At 55.8% G+C, this 19,330-nt stretch overlaps 1 protein-coding gene across 2 annotated transcripts; it reads left to right on the top strand.

Moving 5' to 3' along the window:
- The first annotated feature begins 8,442 nt into the window (after positions 1-8,442).
- Positions 8,443-18,792, top strand: PIRT (phosphoinositide interacting regulator of transient receptor potential channels). 2 transcript variants are annotated; one of them, XM_066980238.1, is made up of 3 exons: positions 8,443-8,738; positions 9,070-9,348; positions 15,207-18,792. In XM_066980238.1, the coding sequence occupies exons 2-3, from the start codon at positions 9,346-9,348 to the stop codon at positions 15,627-15,629; spliced, it is 426 nt and encodes a 141-aa protein (XP_066836339.1). In that variant the 5' UTR covers positions 8,443-8,738; positions 9,070-9,345; the 3' UTR covers positions 15,630-18,792. The 2 variants fall into 2 exon arrangements, with proteins under 2 accessions (XP_066836339.1, XP_013054920.1); XM_013199466.3 differs by having other exon boundaries at positions 9,221-9,348.
- Positions 18,793-19,330: the final 538 nt, after the last annotated feature.

The following is a 19,330-nucleotide window of genomic DNA, read 5'->3' on the forward strand; positions in this document are numbered from 1 at the left end:
GGAGTGTTGTCAAGAGCGGGTGAGAAAAGGTCCCCAGAGCTTCCTTCTGGGCAGGTCTGTGGGACCCGGAGCTGGGCAGGCTGCTTCAAACAAGCGACTTGCACAGCCCAAACTGTCGGGGCCTGTTTGAGGCCACAGCCCACGTACACCCAGCAGACTTCCCAGGAGCTGCTGCCTCTCCCAGCCTCAGAAGGGCGAGGACACGGGGCTGGCTCCATCCCCAGGGTCCCTTCCCAGGGCCAGGGATGCAGCAGGCACGAAGCAGAAGGCCCTGGCCCCGGGACAGGCTGTGATTCCTCTTGGCCCTGGTCCTGCCCTGCATTGCACAAAGACGCTGTAGGAGGACACGTGAAGGTCACCAGCACAGAGCAGGGAGTCTGAGATAACCGTGCAGAAGGAAGGAGAAAAACACCTCCAGGGACTACAATAAATTGCCACCTTCTTCCCAACGGCTCCTATGAAACACTTGAAAAAGTGACCTCATTAATTAATGAGATGGGTTAACACTCTCTCCACATACTCTACTTAATTGCAATTCTGTCATTCCCAGTGAATTCTTAAAGCCATATTGATTATTCAAAGCTCTGTTCAATCAATAAAGCAATAAACCATGTATGCTTAAAAAAGCGATTAAAAAGATAAATACATGAGACACTTTGAAGAAGCCACGTCCTTCTGCAGCCCACTTAGCAGCTAAGAGCAAGCCATGGGTAAATATGCTTTAATGTCCTTGTCTAATTGAAGTGGGCAATTGTCTCATAAATTTATTTTAATCCCTAATCCATGTACAAAGTATTTCCAAACAGAAATCCTCCCAACCTGTAATGCCCTCAATTTCACCGGCCACTTGCTGCGTGCCTTGCACTGACGACAGTCACAGCAGAGCAGGAGAAGTCCTGGCCAGCAAGCAAGACCATGCGAGCCTCCTGCCATGGGGGACAGGGCAGGTGGGGAACCAAGGATCCGTAAAGGACAGGCCTATTTGGGAAGCTGCAGAAACATCACGGCGCTGTGGATGGAGTTTCTCTGTTGCTGTGTCCCACCCTGCCATGGAGACATAGCCGTATTCAGCCCTGGTTGGAGCTGCATCTGCCAGATGCAGACCAAGCGAGCCCATCCCTCTCCCCTGACTTTATCTGCCCTGGTGCCCATGTAGCTGATGGTCCTCCTGCTTTCATTCTTGGTCACAGAATCCCTGCACTAATTATCTACCACGGCTTGCAAGGGCTCCCTGGAGCACATCCCCACGCTGGTTCTCATGGGAACCAGGTCACATAGCATCAGAGGAGACAAGAAAGCCTCATAGCCTCCTGCCAAGTGTGAGCACTGTCTCAGCTCTCACCCGTCTATCGTCCTCCTGTATTTGTGCTATTGCCTAGGAGATGTGGATCAGGGAGAAGATCTTCACTCCCCAGATCCTCTGCAGCCCAATGTCTGAGATCCAGACCCATGGTGGTAACCGGTGCTGCTGGAATATGTTACAGATGTCACTGGCGTCTCTGTGGGAGATGGGACTGCTCAGCAAGAAGTCCCCAGCTCCCATTTTGGACAAGCTTTTTTCTCCTTTAGAGAAAAAATTTATATACATTTTAAAGACACATTACGAATAGGAGGGTAACTGTTCTCCAGGGCTTCTACCTACAAAGGATTCAAGGTAAGAGCTTGAAGCTTGGAGGAAAGAAGGAAAAACACTTCTGGGCTTGGGATGCTTTTTTCTTCTTCTTTCCTTTTATTGAAAACATTGTGATTTAACAACTACGGCCTTGTTGAACATAAATAAATAAATAATGTGGAGAACTGGGACGCACTAAGCTCAGTGATTGCATAAATATTCAAGCTGCAAGAGAAATATAAGATTTCAAAGGTGCAAACCTAATTATGGAGTTGTTATCTATACCCCCATAGTAATTTAAACATAAAGAACATTTCCCTGTCAGCTAGTGAAGGACCCCAGTACAAATCTGAGATGCCAAACCTGGAAAATGTGACATCCTGCCACATATCAGCAGGGGCTTACTCACGCCACCGCTCTGCTTGCACTGAACCTGGAGGCACGACCCATGCTGGGCTGGGACCTGGGGTGGGAGCCTGAGCAGCCGGCATGGGTTGAGGGGTGCTGAGGTCTCCCCGGCCTCCATGAGCAAGGGCAAAAGTACCCAAAGTATGGAAGCTTCTTCTCCACCCTGATCAAGTCCCTGCGGTCAGTCCAGGAGTGAAAGCCCAGGCACCTCTGTGCATCTCCCCCACGCTGCCACGGAGGATGGTGACTCCAGCGAGCTGGAGATCTCAAGGTGCTTCATGGCCTCGTTTGCACCCTGATCCCTTCAACCCCAACTTTTCCCACCCTGGATCTGTAGGAAAGCTGATCTTTATCAATGCAGAGACTGGGGATACGGGTTGGAGCTGCCACAGGACCCTGAGAGGAGGGAAAGGAGGAAGAAAGTGAACTCAGGCTTGGTTTGCTGTTTTGCAGATTACCACACAGATCCCCTTGGACATCCCTTTTTGTTGGCCACGGTCTCCAGAGGCACTGCAGGCCAGCACCCTTCCCAGTTATCTTCCCTTGTATCTTCTCTTCCCCCATTCTACAAGTGTTCGGGGCATGGCCCACATCAAACCACAGCACAGGAGGAATGGTAGTAGAGAAATGCCATGGTACGTATTGTCTCTTCAAATCCTCAGTGGCAACTAGTGCTGAATGAAACACCCACTTACCAGCCCCTCTTGTCCCCATGCAGCTCGAGGACCTGTCCCTTGCTGCCCCTCGCTTGGCTGCCTGCTCCCAGGGCAGCAGTCTGGGGACCCTCAGCTCTGGGTGCTGGTAAAACACAGGGTAAAGCAGCTGACTAAGCTGACCACGAGCTTCCACAATCCTTCTTCTGCTGGCTTTCTGCTGTTAATGATGAGCAGAAACATCTCCCAGAGGACCACTGAGCTGGCTCTCCTGGCCTCAATGGGGCCGTATGGAAAAATGTGCCTTTAATATTATGGGACTGAATTTTTAATTGACCTTTTAGGCTTCCCACTGTAGTTTGGCTTAAAATGTTGTTTTGCTTTGTCTCACTGTTCAAGCTTAACATTTTTTCAACACCAAAATGTCATTTCTGCAGTATTATCTCCACAGCCAAAAAAGGAAAAAAATGGGTCAAAACCCTCTGTGCACCTCAGGAGATCTGCACAGGGGCAGGGAAATCAGTGCCCCAGCCTTGCTGAGCACACTGCTGCATGTGCCACCGCTGGAGGGAAGGTCTCAGTTGCACCCCAGGGAGGGAGGTGATGTGCAGCTGGGACACCGGCTGCTGCTGGGCTTGCTTGGGGCCGCCTTTGTCATCTCGTCTTGGGATGCACAAGCTCCATGTGCCATGAGGCAAGCACCTGGGAGAGGGATGCTGTGTCCCAGCACACTTGGGGTGAGGATGCTGGCCCAGCACAGGGCAGCCTGCACAGCAGAGCCCTGCAGGGGCAGTGCCTGCCAGCTGCAGCACAGGCTTTGACAGAGGAACTGGTGCGGAGAGGGGAAGAGGGGATGGAAAAGGCTTTTTGGGGTGCAGGTTCCCCTGCCAGAGTCCCGTACTGGGCGCAGCACTCCTGAGATGCCGGGTTAGATTTCGTCTGCTTCTGCACAAGGATGCAGCAGCCTCATCCCAGCAGGCCGACAGCACCACCTACTGCTGCAGGGACCGGGCTCGCAGCCCCGCTCGTCCCCAGAGCTGGGATGTCGTCCTCTGCCTGGCCGGACCCTGCAGCAGCCCGTGGGAAAGTGGCCTCCCATTGCGGGTAGAGCTGTGGGGACAGAGGTGGAGCACCCCATCTGTCACCCTAGATGGGACACAAGAGGAACAGAGCTCCTTTCCTTTCCTTTCCTTTCCTTTCCTTTCCTTTCCTTTCCTTTCCTTTCCTTTCCTTTCCTTTCCTTTCCTTTCCTTTCCTTTCCTTTCCTTTCCTTTCCTTTCCTTTCCTTTCCTTTCCTTTCCTTTCCTTTCCTTTCCTTTCCTTTCCTTTCCTTTCCTTTCCTTTCCTTTCCTTTCCTTTCCTTTCCTTTCCTTTCCTTTCCTTTCCTTTCCTTTCCTTTCCTTTCCTTTCCTTTCCTTTCCTTTCCTTTCCTTTCTTTCCTTTCCTTTCCTTCCTTCCTCCCTTCCCTTCCTTCCCTTCCCTTCCCTTCCCTTCCTTCCCTTCCCTTCCCTTCCCTTCCCTTCCCTTCCCTTCCTTCCCTTCCCTTCCCTTCCCTTCCCTTCCCTTCCCTTCCCTTCCTTCCCTTCCCTTCCTTCCCTTCCCTTCCCTTTCCCTTCCCTTCCTTCCCTTCCCTTCCCTTCCCTTCCCTTCCCTTCCCTTCCCTTCCCTTCCCTTCCCTTCCCTTCCCTTCCTTCCCTTCCCTTCCCTTCCCTTCCCTTCCCTTCCTTCCCTTCCCTTCCCTTCCCTTCCCTTCCCTTCCCTTCCCTTCCCTTCCCTTCCCTTCCCTTCCTTCCCTTCCCTCCCTCCCCTCCCCTCCCCTCCCCTCCCCTCCCCTCCCCTCCCCTCCCCTCCCCCTCCCTCCCCTCCCTCCCCTCCCCCTCCCCTCCCTCCCCTCCCCTCCCCTCCCCTCCCCTCCCCTCCCCTCCCTCCCCTCCCCTCCCCTCCCCTCCCCTCCCCCTCCCCCTCCCCCTCCCCCTCCCCCTCCCCCTCCCCCTCCCCCTCTCCCCTCCCCTTCCCCTTCCCCTTTTCCCCTTCCCCTTCCCCCCCCTTTTCCCCTTCCCCTTTTCCCCTTCCCCTTCCCCTTTTCCCCTTCCCCTTCCCCTTCCCCTTCCCCTTTTCCCCTTCCCCTTCCCCTTTCCTTTCTCAGGCACCTGCCCAGGTCCCTGCTCTCTCCCATGGAGAAAGACCCTTGTTTTTATCCATTTAACCCAAATAAATTGACTTTCACGTGTTATCTGTGGCAGAGCTGGGACATGAGCAGCAATGTGCCTTCCTGCCTGTCTCCCCATCGGTCTCACAGACCCCAGGGTGGGCTTGCTGCAGCCCAGGAGCACTGCTCAGGGGCAGCTGCTGCTTTGAGGCAGGGATGTCTGGGTTCAGATGCCCCCATGCCCACACACATCCCTGAGGCGAGGGCAGGTTTTGTCTCCTGTCACCCACCTCCCACTCTGGTGCTATAGAAGATGAAGGTATCTGCTTTGTTCCCTATTTGCTTCCATTGTCTCCTTTGAATGCCTGCAGCTGGTTGTCCTGGATCCTTGTGAGCCCCAGGGATGTCTGCCCTGGGCCTGAGACCCCAGCTAGGAGCCCAGGGGGTGCCAAGGTCTCCAGGAGCTCTGTGATGCCACCACATCCAAAAGCCACGTGCTTTCCCTTCCTCTTGTTGTGGTGGAATGATGTTGCTTGGAAAAGACCTTCACCATCTGCCTCCACCACCACCTCCCTCCTTGTCGTGGGCACTGATGGGCACTGGGCGAGGAAGGAGCATGGACCTGGGGCTGGAAATGGAAGAGACATACAGGAGCTCTGCTAGGCATGGAGCAGTGAACAGGTTCTCTGCATGGATATGGCAGGACCATGCAGCCTGACCTTTAGCAAGTGGTGGGAAGGGGCTCTCCTATTCCTACACTCCAGCACAAGGTGTTTGGACCACCTGGGAAACCACCAGTTCAGGCAGAGAACATGGAGCCTCCCTGGCAGGCTGTAAGGCTCGCGTGGAAACACCTCAAGGGGAGATGGAAAAAGGAAGAGGCTGCCCAGGAGGCACCTGGCCAGAGGGAGGAGGAGGGCTGCAAAGAGCAAACATGGGACCGATCTTGTTCACTGCTTGGGTGAATGCCCCTGCCCACTTTTGGGGCAGTGAGTTTGTGCCATGGAGGCCTCAGGAGCCCAGGACACATCTGCCTACTGAGAGAGATCACATCAGCATGGGAAGAAGCAGAGGAGAGTGGTGGGTGCCGAAGAGCAGGAGTCGCTCCATCACCATGTCCATGGTGGTGGACGTGGCCTCTGAGGACATGAGGAGCCATCTCAGGCAGAGTGCAGAGCTCTCCATCAAGCAGCAGCGCCAGCAGCAGAACAAGAGCCACGACCCGGCCGCCAGCACCACGGCTGGAAGGTGAAAGTCAAACCATGGGCTGGGAAGGGCTGGCCCGGCCTCCCCACCCAGCAACACCCAGTCAGGCTGCATGAGGAGCTTCGTGCCGCCGTGCCCACCCTGCCTTCCATGACCCAGGGGGTTCTGCTGCCTCTCTGCTCCTCCATAACCCAGATCCACGCTTCCTCAGCTGCCTGCTGCTGGGCTCCATGCTCTTCCCTGGGTATCTCCTGCCCATTCGGCCTTACATCCCACCCCACACTACCCTATCCCAGCCTGTCCCACCCCACCGCATCTCCTTGTATTGCTGAGCCCACCAGCCCAGAGCGATGCAGGTGGCCATAAGCGTCTCTGAAGCCGCCTGAGCTGCCTGCAACTCCCTGGACACAGGGTCACGTCACCTCCATCCCGGCCAGGGAAAGGATAACGTGCTGTGGTGGGCTTGGCCATCCCTGACCCACGCACTTGCCCTAGAAGCAAGCCTGGAGAAGGAAGGAGCCGTGCTGGCGTGGGGTGGGGTGGCTGGGGACAAGGGGTCCTGTCACCACCCCGCGGTCCTGTCACCGCGGGGTGCTGGCACCTGGGGAGCCGCATCCCGACACCCCCGGCCCCTGCCGCCCCCTCCAGCCGAGCCGCCCGCAGCTCCTGGGCACCCGTCCGCGCGTGGGGGCGGCCCCGCCGGGCTGGGGGACGGCTCGGGGACAGCTCGGGGACGGCTCGGGGACAGCTCGGGGACGGCTCGGGGACAGCTCGGGGACAGCTCGGGGACGGCTCGGGGACGGCTCGGGGACAGCTCGGGGACGGCTCGGGGACGGCTCGGGGACAGCTCGGGGACAGCTCGGGGACAGCCGGGCCCGTGGCCCCGCGGCCCCGCGAGGGGGCAGCAGGCACCCACGGAGGAGGCTGCGGCGGGGGCCAGCGGCCAGGACAGCCCACGGGGGGCCCGGCTGGGCTGCGGGATCGGGGGAACAGCCCCCCCCCCGGCTGATCTGCAACCGCTGCAGCTGCAGGAGGGACAAACGTGGGGGCACCCCGCTCACCCAGCCCACGGGGCACAGCCCGGCCCTGAGGGACACCCCCGTGCCTTGGGCAAGCTGCCTTGGCGTGAAGGGGGGGCTCAAAAGGCATCTCTGCCCAGAGCCCGTGCCCAAGCCCCTGCCTGCTCTGTCCCCACGGGCCGGTCCTGCGGGCAGCATGGGGCAAGTCTGGGGGGCAAAAGGAAAGGGGGGCCCTGATGGGAGCTGGGTGAGGCTGGGTGATCCCCGGGGGCAGCACCAGCTCCCTTCAGCCTGGGGATGGGGCAGAAGCAGCTCATGAAATCATCCAGGTCGTGCTGGAGTGAAGCCTTTCCACCTCTGTTTTTTTTTCCCCAACTGCTACTTTAAACTAAATAATCTGCTCCCGTGGACCTGGATTAGAAAACCCAAACCCACCCATTTCTCCCAATTACAGAGAAACGTTTTATCCCCTGACACCCTCAAGATACCCGGCTCCTCTTGCTGCTGCTTCTCAAATCAAAATGCACTGGAGCCACCCCATTCCCCGGGGCTTGGCCCTTGTGCTCAGCTAACACACCCGTCCCCCATCAGGAGGTGAGGACAGCCCTAGCAGAGCACAGACTAGGATGTTGAGCTTGTCCCACCTCTGTCTCTCTCTGCTTCTGCCCCTGCCCCAGCCTGTGAGCCCACTGCTCCTTGTTGAAAAGGTCCAAATCTGGCCCATGCCCAACCACCCCTGGCCAAAGGTCTGCTCAGAGCCAAGCTGAGGGACCTCATCTTCACACAAACTCCCTGATTTTCCTGCCAGAGCTCCCCATGCCCCAGTGAGATGCTTTCCTACCTGCACAGTCCCTCTGGACCCTCCTCCTCCCCTTCCAGCCCCATGCGCTGCCCTGGGATGCCCTGCACCCATCCCACTGCCTGCACAGGGTCTGTCCATCCCCATGACATCTCCATGACTGCTCAGCCATCCCACCCTCCTGCTCCCTGCCCGTGACCCTAGTGCAGCTCTGGGTGCTGCTACTGCACTGAGCCAACGAGCAGCCCTTGGGGTTGGCCACCGATGCTGGAGCCCAGTCCTGGCCACCAGCAATGTCTGTGTCGGTCTGGATCCCTTCCCTGCAGCAAGTACACTGATGTAAGAGGGTTTTAAAGTGTGGCTGTGGATTTGCGTTCCATCCCCCTCCTTGTAATGGGCTCAGGATGTTAATTTATAGCTAGCTGCTAATATCTTGCATCCATCAAACGTCTCAACAAGAGCCCCGAAGTGTTTTGCAGATGCTGGCTACCACCCCCTGCATGGGAACTGCAGAAATCACAGCCTGGAGAGGCTTCAGGGACTTGCTGATGACCAAACTCCAAGTCAGCAAACCCCAGCCCTGTTCTAGCCCCCAACCCACCCTGCTCCTCCTGCCACGCCGCTGGATTGCCTCCAAGCCACGGCCTTTCATCAAGCCCTGCCAGGCAAGCTGCCGAGAAGTCGGCCTCGCAGGAGCCCAAGGCAGGGAAACAAAGAGTTAAACGATATCCTGATGGGCTGGTGAGCTCATCAGAGCTGGGATATGCTCATTACACTCAACAGAGCCTGATAGACAACATCCGGAGGGCTGCAGAGCTGGAAGTGAGCATGGGTTAGGAGAGGAGGACCTTCAGCTGCAGCCTGTCCCACCGCCGGTGCGGTGGGCAGCCACGTAAGTAGGGCGGATTTCCATGGGCTTGGTTCTGGGGGTGGTGGAAAGGGCGAGGGGATGCAGCGCAGCAAGGCTGGGGTCATCCTCTTGCTGAGTCCTGAAACAGGGCTTGCAGATGCTCTTCACTCATCGAGAGCCTGAGAGTGTTGGTGGGACCATCCAAACCCTGGGTGATGCTGAAAAGCTGCTCCCAAGGGATGCTGGAGGCTGGGCCCAACCCAGCTCCACTACACCAGCAAATGGACGCTGGCTCCGGCTCAGTTTACATCCAGGATGCGGCGGGGCTCGTAGGCAGCGTGCAGTCCCCTGACACCTCGCCTTATTTCTCCAGCCCTGGCCTCAGAGCAGAGCTCGCCTCTCCACAGGGACGGTGCCCACGTGGCCAGCACCAGCCCCAGTGGGGTCGTGGGGATGGCAGGAGAGAGGACGGGGCTCTAGCACTGTGCTTTGTGCTGACACAGCTCCTTCCTCTCCCTGCGCAGAGCCGGCTCAGCCCAGCAGGATCCGTCCCTCGTTACCGCTCCCTGCGTGCCCCCTGGCAGCTGGGTTCCCACCTGCGCACTCGGGGGATGCTTGGTGCAACCGGCCGGGACCACCGAGGCACAGCATGGTGAGTGGGCGCTCGGTCCCTCCCCTGGGGTCCCCTGTCCCACCCAACACCCTCCTGTCCCCTCTGCTGAGTGCTCCTCTAGGATCCCCGGCCATGGGGGTCCCGCAGTGCCCACCTTCCTCATTTTTAGGGGAACTTGGGCACGCTGGCTCACTGGATATGCACCTTGCTCTGATTAACTCTGGACCTGATTGATAGCCACTCTGAATTAAATTTGGCCTGGGCAAGGCATCTCAACACCAAGTTTCTGCAAAGAGCATGCACGTGCCCGTCGGTCCAGCACCCTCCTTGCCCCCCACCCCTCCATCCCACTTGGGTTCCCTAACACAGCTAGTCCCTTCTCCTGGCAAACACGGACCCACGGCTGTCATCTGGGGGGCCTGTACTGAGGGTAGAGCAGGACTTAGTGAAGAGTCGGACAGAGGTACCCCAGAGCATCAGGAAAAGCTATGCCCAAAAAACCTTTCCCAGTTTTCATCAGTTCCCCTATGGCTTCCTCCCACTTATGACCCACCAGTGAGGACTTTGCTGGCCACCCACTGGGGAGGCAGGCAGGAGACCTCTTCTGGCTGAAGGACAAATGAACCCATTGGGTCTCACCCCTAGGCTCAGCAGAGGACCTGTTGATACCATTTCCCCAAGGCAAGGGAAACCCCAGAGAGCCGTGGGACAGTGCGAGGGTCTGAGGGAGCCTCTCGGTGGGACAGCCCGTATCTTTGGTGTGGCCGTATCTGGACTTCAGATCGCTGGGTCAGGGATGGGCAAGAGAAGGATGAGCACATCTGTGTTCGGATGATTTCCCTCTGACCAGAGCTACCATTCACCCAAACCCAGCTGTGGTACTGGCGCCACCAGCGGTGGGGTGGGACACCTTCTTTGGGGAGGCATCCTGACAAAAGAGGAAGGCAAAATATATCCACACAGAAACTTGGATTTACAACAAAATTTGGCAGTTGGTTTGCAAAATCCCCTCAGCACTGCCCTGCACACGGCAGCATCACCCCCAGTCCCAGGCAGCGCCACGCTCACCCACACCACCGGTGCTCCCGGCTCTCGCTTAGCCCTGGGATGGAGATCAGCTCCACCTGGGGGTGCCAAGAGGCTGCCCAAGAGGACAGGCCAGGTGGAGGTGGGCACCTGGATGAGGTGGTTCCTGTCCCAGCTGGGGAAGCTGTGGTGTTCTCGGCTGTGCAAAGTGGCAGAAGCTGGGTGCTGCAAGGAGATAAGAGGAGCATGTAGAAAGCTCCCAGAGAATCACAGCTGCCTCCCCATAGAAAAAGGAGATGGCCAGGCTGAAGATTTGGAGAAGTAAATCCAGCCCTTGTATTGCCAGGAGGGCACAAGCCCATGGACAGGAGCAGGGCCTTCAGACCGGGCTGTGTCACCGGGTATAGCACAACTCCGGCCACATCTGCAGGTTGTTTGGGCCCCCAGAGCCTGGGGACTTTTGTGCTGGTCTCAGACTTCGAGGCATGTAAAGGATTTCTGGTCCCCATGACTGCAGACAGACCTGACTGCTGCCCCTGTAAGAACACAGACTAGCAGGCAAATTAAATCACCTGTAATGAGATGGTTCATCAAAGCTCTTGGGTATCCATCTCAGCATTTCGTGAGGCCACCTCCTGCCTCTGGCTGTGTGAGGCTGGTGGCACTCGTTTGAGAGGGACGGATTGCCCGTGAGCCCAACGTGCTCCTCCCGAGTGTATCGGTGGTCCCCAGGCGGGTCCCCGTGTGGCTCCTTGCTTTAGCCACCCAGATGAGAGCTGTCACTGCTGGGCGCTGGTGGGTGCGGAGGCCCCTCCACAGATGGGTGGGCTGAGAAACGGGGGACAGAGGGCTGGGGTGCCCTGCTCAGTCACAGGCTCCCTCCCCAGCACCACCGTGAGATGCCCACAAAGTCCAGGATGTGCCCAAGCACCTCTTGCACTGCTTTGGCACTCAGGTCCTCAGCACCACCAGCAGGTGTGCTCCATCTGAGCCCCCTGCTCAAACACCGAACATCTGCACACAAAGCACTGGAAAAGCAAAATGAGGAGAAACATCAAACGAGGTTTGTCCTTCTTTAGCTCCGCCACCAACAGCTTCCCAAGGCTTCAGAGGCAGCAGCACAACACCAGACATGATATCTGATACGTGCTCTGGAGGCATTTTCAAGCCAGCAACTGGTCATCTGCTGATGCTCTCCTTACAACAATAATTATTAAAAATGTGGGGGAAACCTGATAGCATTATGCTGCCTGGCTGCTCAGTACAAGCATTGCATCTTCAAGTATGAGCACATCTGTGATGAATTAGGGATGGAGCATGGGCAGAGCAGGAGCTGAAATCACATTAGCTCTCCCAAGAGCTGCAGACACATGCAGAGCTGGTAACAAATTCTCAGCTACTTGCAGGGAGTGAAATCCTTCCCTAGATAACGGGGGGGAAATATGTAGAGCCTCATGCAAAAGCACAAACAAAAATATGAAGCAGAGTACCTAAATTAGAGGAAAAAGACCAAACGTGGAGAAAAGTGTGATCAAAAAATCACTCTCTGCTGGGAAGTGCTAGAAAAACAATCAGCATCTGGGAATTGTGGTGAGACGAATGGTTACACCAGAAAATAAAAGGGAAAAATCCACTCTAGTGCAAATGCAAGACAGGAAGGAAGAAGATGGTTTTTGCAGGAGCCCGACATTAACACTCTGCAAAGCGGAGAGGAAGGCTCTCTGCAGAGCTCAGTGTAGAGGCAGAGGCAGGGCGGCAGCATAGGGGAAAGTGGGGAGCAGGGTGCCTGGAAGCTGGGCAGGGCAGGCTGCATTAGGCTGCTGAGATAAGAGACGTGGGCACCGCTCCAGGGGAGAGAGCAAATTTCCAGCTACAAAGCCAAATTAAAATTGTACTGTGCCTTGATCATAAAACCTCTCCACGATAGATGCTAGAAGAAAGACAAGAAATGCCATGGCTGCCTAGGATGAAATGTCAAGAAGAGCCTTGCCAAAGCTCAGCTTTGAATTAGAAAAGCAAGGAGGCTGGTGCACAGGCTGTGCACTCCAGCCAAACAGTTACAGAGGATCTGGGCATGTCTCTGCAGAACTGCAGCTGGGGATGTTTTCGGAGGGCTGGGCTGACTCCTGGCCATGTTTTGGTCCATGCAGAACCTGCCTTGCTTTGTCCCCAGGACACTGCAGGAAGATGTGCCCCATTGCTCTCAGTATTTTTGTCTTGGGACCCTGTGGCAGCTCAGACCCTCAGCTTATAGGAGTGTGAAGTGAGCTGCATCACAGAAGCTGACAGAGGAGCATATCACAGAATCGTCTAGGTTGGGAGACCTCCAAGATCACCTAGTCCAACCTCTGATCTAACACTAACAAGTCCTCCACTAAACCATATCACTAAGTTCAACATCTAAACGTCTCTTAAAGACCTCCAGGGATGGTGACTGAACCACTTCCCTGGGCAGGCCATTCCAATGCCTAACAACCCTTTCAGTAAAGAAGTTCTTCCTAATATCCAACCTAAACCTCCCCTGGCACAACTTTAGCCCATTCCCCCCCGTCCTGTCACCAGGCACGTGGGAGAATAAACCAACCCCTACCTCGCTACAGCCTCCTTTAAGGTACCTATAGAGAGCGATGAGGTCGCCCCTGAGCCTCCTCTTCTCTAGGCTGAACAATCCCAGCTCCCTCAGCCGCTCCTCGTGCATGTTGCATCTAACATGGTAGTAACTATCAAAGTGACATCTATGGTAAGACTTTGCACCAGCTTGCAGAGAGTATCAGCAGCTCAAAAGGAGGAGAAGTGGGGAAACCAGGGCTTGCTACTGTGGCCAGACTCATCAAGTGCTTGGTCACCCCTGATGGAGCGCTGTAGCTGATATATCGGGATGTGTGTCTTCTGCTGTGCCCCTGCCACTCCTGGTTCGATAGAGAAGGGGGAAAGCTGCAGATGGGAGGGATGCAAACAGTGCCCACTGTGATTGTCTTGTCTGTTTGTTTGTTTGTTGGCCCAAGTTGGGCAAACCTGAAATAGCACAAAATGCATTGGTACCACCAGGGCTGCATTTCTGCAACAGTGCTCCGGTGCTTTGGCAGGGGGATAAACTGAAAAATTGCATCAGAATAAACCAGAAACCTGGGCAGGCGACCTGGGTGAAAGAACAAGGGAGGTGCTGGCTGGCACCCAGCCACTGGTATCCCTAGGTGGGCACTGGGCCCAGCATGGCCCAGGTAGGGATGGATTTCCTTACGACTGTGCCTCTGGAGCAGCTTTGCAGCTCCGTGCAGCTGCAGTGACAAGCTGCAAGCCCTGGCATTGCTCAGCAGCAGCGGGAAATGAGCTGCAGGCGCCGGGCTCTGTGTTCATCTCCTCTACACCTCGCTGGAGCCAAAGCAGGATGCAAACCCAGGCTGGCGTAACCCATGTTGTGCATCTTCTTGTGAGCTGTCTGATGGGCAGGCAAACACCCAGCCTGCTGTGCCAAACAAGGGCCTGAGCAGGGTTTTAGATGAGCTGCTCTGGATCAGTGCCAGGCTCAAGGCTCACATGGTGCCCAGGAAGAGCTGAGCTTGGTGGGTTCATCCCTGCAGGGCTGCTCAGCAGTGTGCAGGGTCCCACAGGCCGTGAGCACTCCCCAGCCAGCTTCATGCCCTGTTTTCCTCTGCAGAGCCCCGAGGAAATGCTGGTTAACATAATGCACAGCATTTCCATTTTACCATAATGGTTTCTGTGTGCTAAAGGCATGCTGTTTCTGGGAAAATACATTTCCTACTCGAGTAGGTGAAAAAACAATGCAGAGGCAGGGTCCCTGAGGCAGCCACATCTCTGACCCCACCACCGCAAAGCTCAGCGTTTCAGTGCGAGCTGTGAGCCCTCTCAGAGCTGGGAGAATACGTACTGTGTGATGGGAGCTTCCCTGCCTCCCTTCCTGGGCACTTAACAAGGAAATGCTTCTGTGCTGAGGGCACAGGGCTGACAGGTCCGAGCTGGATGTGGCAGTGAGGAGCAGCCAACTCCAGGGGTCTAAAGCAGGAGCTCAGCCCCCAGGAAGGTGCCTCCAGGTTTCCGCTGCGTGGTCCCGATGTGGTGCACCCCTGCCTCAGTTTCTCCACCTGCAAGGGGAAGAGATCATGGAATCACAGGGTGCTTTTGGTTGGAAGGGACCTTAAAATCACCTAATTCCAAACCCCTGGCATGTTCAGGGACACCTCCAGCCAGACCAGGTTGCCCAAAGCCCCATCCAATCTGAATTTGAACACCTCCAGGGATCTGGCATCCACAGCTTCTCTGGGCAGCCTGTGCCACGGCACATTTTTCATGGTGAAAAATTTCTTCCTTATTCCCTGTCCAAATCTGCCCTCTTTCAAGTTTAAAATTATTTCCCCTTGTCCTGCCACTACAGGCCCTGGTAAAAAGCCTTTCTCTGTCTTTTCTGTAAGTCCCCTTTATACATTGAAAAGGTGCAATAAGGACTCCCCAGAGCCTCCTCTCCTCCAGATGACCATGCCACAAGGCGCTGAAATGTAAGTGGGGATCTGGGAGGGAAAAGAGTTCCAGGGATACCATCATCCCACCACTGCGTCTCTGTGGGAGCTGGAAGCTGGGGAACGGACATAATCTGTCCTGGGGTCCATGGGTGGGCAGTAGGACTCCTGCAGGTACCCTCAGTCCTGCCTACCTGCAGGTATCAGTTGTCTATTCCTCATTTTCACTGCTCAGATAGGTGTGGTGCTCTCCTCCCACTGCAGCAACTCCCAAAGTGTTCTCCACTTCCATTTGACTTGGCCAGAGGCCATGCTACTGATTAACGACTTGATGGAAAGCACTCAGTCCATCCTCCAGCAGTAGTCCTGCACTGCTCTTTCTTCTTTCCATCTCAGGTCTCCTCCTCTGACCCTGTCACCATGGAAAATCCCCCCAAGAGCCCTGATGGGAGCGAGAAGTCCCCTCAGTCCAAGGAGCTGCTGACCAGCAACACGGCCAGCACCCTCTGCATCAGCTCCCGGAGCGAGTCCGTCTGGACCAGCGCGTCCCGGAGCAAGTGGGAAATATACCACAAGCCCGTCATTGTCGTGTCTGTCGGAGCAGCCGTCTTCCTCTTTGGGATGGTCATCACCAGCCTGTCTTGCATCCAAATCAAGAACAAAAACGTTTACAAAATGTGTGGCCCGGCTTTTCTGTCCATGGGACTGATGCTCCTCGTTTGTGGCCTAGTCTGGATCCCCATCATCCGGAAGAAGCAGAAGCAGAGACAGAAGTCACAGTTCCTGCAGAGCCTCAAGTCCTTCTTCTTCAACCGCTGAGGGCAGCCCATGGCCTTCCCAGGAAGGCTCCCTCCCCTCCACCCTCCTCCGCTGATTAGCCATAAAAAGAAACGTGCTTTTGTACCCTCCTAGAGGAAATTACCCCAGACAGTCTCTTCCCTACAGGCAGAACACACTGTACCGGTGCCCAGTGTGTAAGCGAACTTTGCATTTCACCCAAGGAATCCCAAAAAGAGGAGAGCGGGATGTTGCGGCCTAGCCCGGCACAGCAGGTCGGAGCGCTCTGCATCCTGCACAGCAGCCGAGCACCGCCACGCATGGGGAAAGCAGTGCTCCTCGGAGCATGGCTGGTGCCCGGCTGCTCCAGCAGGGTGCCTGGGTGGAGAGGAACCAGCCGGCCCCGCCGCGGGAGCGAAAGCTGGGGTGAGCGCTGCTGCCTGCAGTCGGCACTCCGCACCTACACAATGGTGGGCCCAAGGCCGCTCATCCAGAGCCAAGGAGAGGAGCAGCGGGACAACGCGGTGCCACACCGCTTTGTATCAGAGGAGGCCACCAGAATGGACAACGCACATCACCAGAGCAGAGCAGATGTGACGTCCATGGCCTGCAGTTCCCACGTGTGGCTCTATTATGACAGCTGGCCAAGACACGGCTGTAACTAGAGCTCACTTCTGGCTTGGGGTGTGGCGTTCACACGTATTTATTCCTCTACAGGGTCAAGCTGAGGAGCAGCACCACAAGCAGAATTTTTTAGCTCCCCTTGGCAGAAGGTGTTTAAGCAAGGCTGTTCCCCCAGGCCTACAGGGACTAAGTTGTTTTGTAGCTTCTCTCCAGTCACGCTGATGTTCTCTGCCAGAGCCACCCAAAAACTGAGCCTTGGCTCTTCCATGAGCCCAGAACTGGACTACAAGCAAGCAAGCAAGTTCTTTGTCTCCACCACTTTGTATTTCTGCCTTAATAAATGTGTGCTCTGAGGCAATTCACCAAGGAAAGCGAGGATCCTTTCTGCATGGTTTTTGCTTTAATTTCATGTTTTCAGCAGGCCTTAGAAGAGAAGTTTGAAATGTTAATTCTCAGTCTGAAGAACTGATCTCTTTCTGGACAGCAAAACCTGGGTTGACATAAATGGGTCCACAACATCAACCAGCTCCTAACTCTGGACAGGAGTCTGCTTTTTCCAAAGAGCTGATCCATCCTGGATCCCACAGCAGCCCCCATCAGGTCTGCACCTCTGGCCAGGCCCCCAGCTCAGCAAGCTAAGGCTCGGGTGCCCTGACTCCTGTGGTGGGGTGAGGACTCAGCACCCCCAAGTGTGGGCAGGACATAGCTTGGTGCTGACCAGAAGCAGAAGAGGAACACAGCAGAGGAGACCCCACTGAGGTCCTCTTTGCAGTCTGCATCTCCACCGTAAAGCTGAGGCAGCCAGGTTGCTCTTCCAATGCCATGGGAGGCAGAAAAGCCAGCAGGGGTGCTCTGAGAGAATTTGCAATGTATTTGACAGATAGCCAGGGTCTGATAATCTCCAATAACTGCTAATGAGAAGAAGCTTGTGTAAACCCGTAGGTTTCTCTAACTCTGTGCCACACTTCCACCAACAGCTCCCAGGGAATTCTAGAGAAGAGTCCCATGAATGGGGCATGCAAACAGAGACCCTTCTCCAGGTTTGTCTCCACCTCCCAGCAGCTTAGAGCCAAGGCAGAGTTTGCTGCAGACCACTGTTTAGCACTGATAGAGCGAACATGCTCTGCTCCTCCTGTTTTGCCCACTTCTTAAGATCAGTTTGGACTTTCAGGATGTGCGACATGCTGAAGCCACGGGCTGTCACAATCCCTCCAAGTCCTCTAATCTGGGGAGCAAAGTTCAGCTGGTGCCACGATCCGCCTCCACGGAGTGTTCCCACCCTCTCCCATGGATCAGGCCCGTTAAAGCAGTGGGAGATTCCTGGCAATGAAGTTTGAGGAGGACAGTGTGGAAAAGAGGTACAGCAAACTCTACAATATTTTGCAATGAATTAGGATGGTGGGTATCAACGCAGCCTGAACAACTTTCCATCATCTCAGATGTTGCATTCAGCAGAGTTGCAGCGGGGCAGAGGCGATAGCCAGAGATGCTGGGAGCTCTGGATAACATCAAGACACCCAGCAAAAGGGGGGAGGATAACAGATCCTGCTGCTGCAGACCGTCAGGAGCCCAGACGGTCAGATAAAAGGGAGATGTGGTCGGTGCAGTCAGGGACCATGAAGCTGGAGCTGTGGGGACTGTGCTCAGGGCCCAGATCTGACTCCCCATGCAGAATTATTTAACCTCCTGGCCACCTCTGGCTGAACTCCCTTAAAACAGTGCCACTTCAGCATTTCTGCCTGCAGATATAGCCTGGGGCACCCAGGGCCCAAGACATTCAAGTGACCTGATTGAGCTGAGAGGTTGGGCTCCCTCCAGGATGTGATCCAGGTGGGCCAGTGCCTGGAGAGCCCCAAGGCCTGGCACAGCTGGGTGATGGGTACTCGAGGAACACATGTCCTTTCGCCCCAGGCTGCATTTCCTGGGCAGTGCAGAAGCGTCCATCCCCGGCCGGCTGGTGCCAGGTTGTGAATGGGGTGTTGGAGGTGCATGGTCTGGCACCGGACCCAGCAAACCTCCGTTCATTCTTCAGCCATTCATCCCACTGAGCGGTGCGCTGCTATTTTTTTCAGCCCTGGCTTGGCACGAGGCTGAAAGCTCTATTGATTCAGCTGCAGTGGGCAGAAGCAGCTCATCTCAAGCTGCTGCTCGAGGATTAGCAGCAGTTGGAAAAGGAAACAAATGGCAGGGCTTGCAAGGAAGAAATCACAGAGCAACCCGAAGGACATCCCCATTCCCTGTCTGGCTCCAGCCTGCAGGTCTGGTGCTGGGCGCTGCCCAGGCTGGAGGAGGCACCTGGGATGGCCTCAGCTGCAAACAGCTCTGCTGGGCAGCCAGAGGCTGCTTGGCCAGGCTCGCTGCCCGTAGGGATGTGAAAGGAGGACTCGAAGCACCAAACAGCGCAGGAAATGGAGCAGGGGGTTCTGTCCTCCATGTCTCACAACCGAGGAGTAAGTCAGTGAAGCGTTAATAGGATAAGAAGTCACTGAGATCACAAATGTAATGGGATTCCAAGCTGGCCATTTATAACGTGAATATTCAATTTAATTAAAGCGAAATATCCCAAGGGACTTTCACCTTGCTGCTGTGGTCTCACGTGTGGTGTTTCATAGCTGACGCTGGAGAGGAAAGGCTGCGGTATCAGGTGTGTGATGGGGGATGCTGTGGCCTTGGGGGGCCACCAGGCTGGGACAGCGGGGGGAGGATGAGGGGACTGGAGCTGCAGGTTTGCTCAGTGCTGGCCACGTGCCCTGGGTGAGGGTCTCAGGTCCATGGGTTTGCTTTGCAGACACCTCTCGTGAGGTGTGAGGGGGGAGTGTGGTTGGCACGGGAAGGAGCAAGCAAGAGGACGGAGCCTGCCCAGGTGAGGATGAAGGCAACAGCCTGGGGATCAGCAAAGCTCCTGAGGAGGGGGCATTCGTCCTGTGTGTCCTAGCAGTTGCTACCCAGATCTGTAGGGGGTCACTGGGGTAAAGGGACAAAACATTAATTGAAGGGAGAGCTAAATTAACAGCTCGAAGCTCAAGATGCAGACGGAAGTCCAGATCTCCTCTTTGCTGCATGAAGTATAAATGCCTTATTGCTCCTGGGAGGCTGGGTGGATTTTGTGTTTGTGCACA

Source organism: Anser cygnoides, chromosome 19 (assembly GCF_040182565.1).
Source record: "Anser cygnoides isolate HZ-2024a breed goose chromosome 19, Taihu_goose_T2T_genome, whole genome shotgun sequence".
Classification (NCBI taxonomy): Eukaryota; Metazoa; Chordata; class Aves; order Anseriformes; family Anatidae; genus Anser; species Anser cygnoides.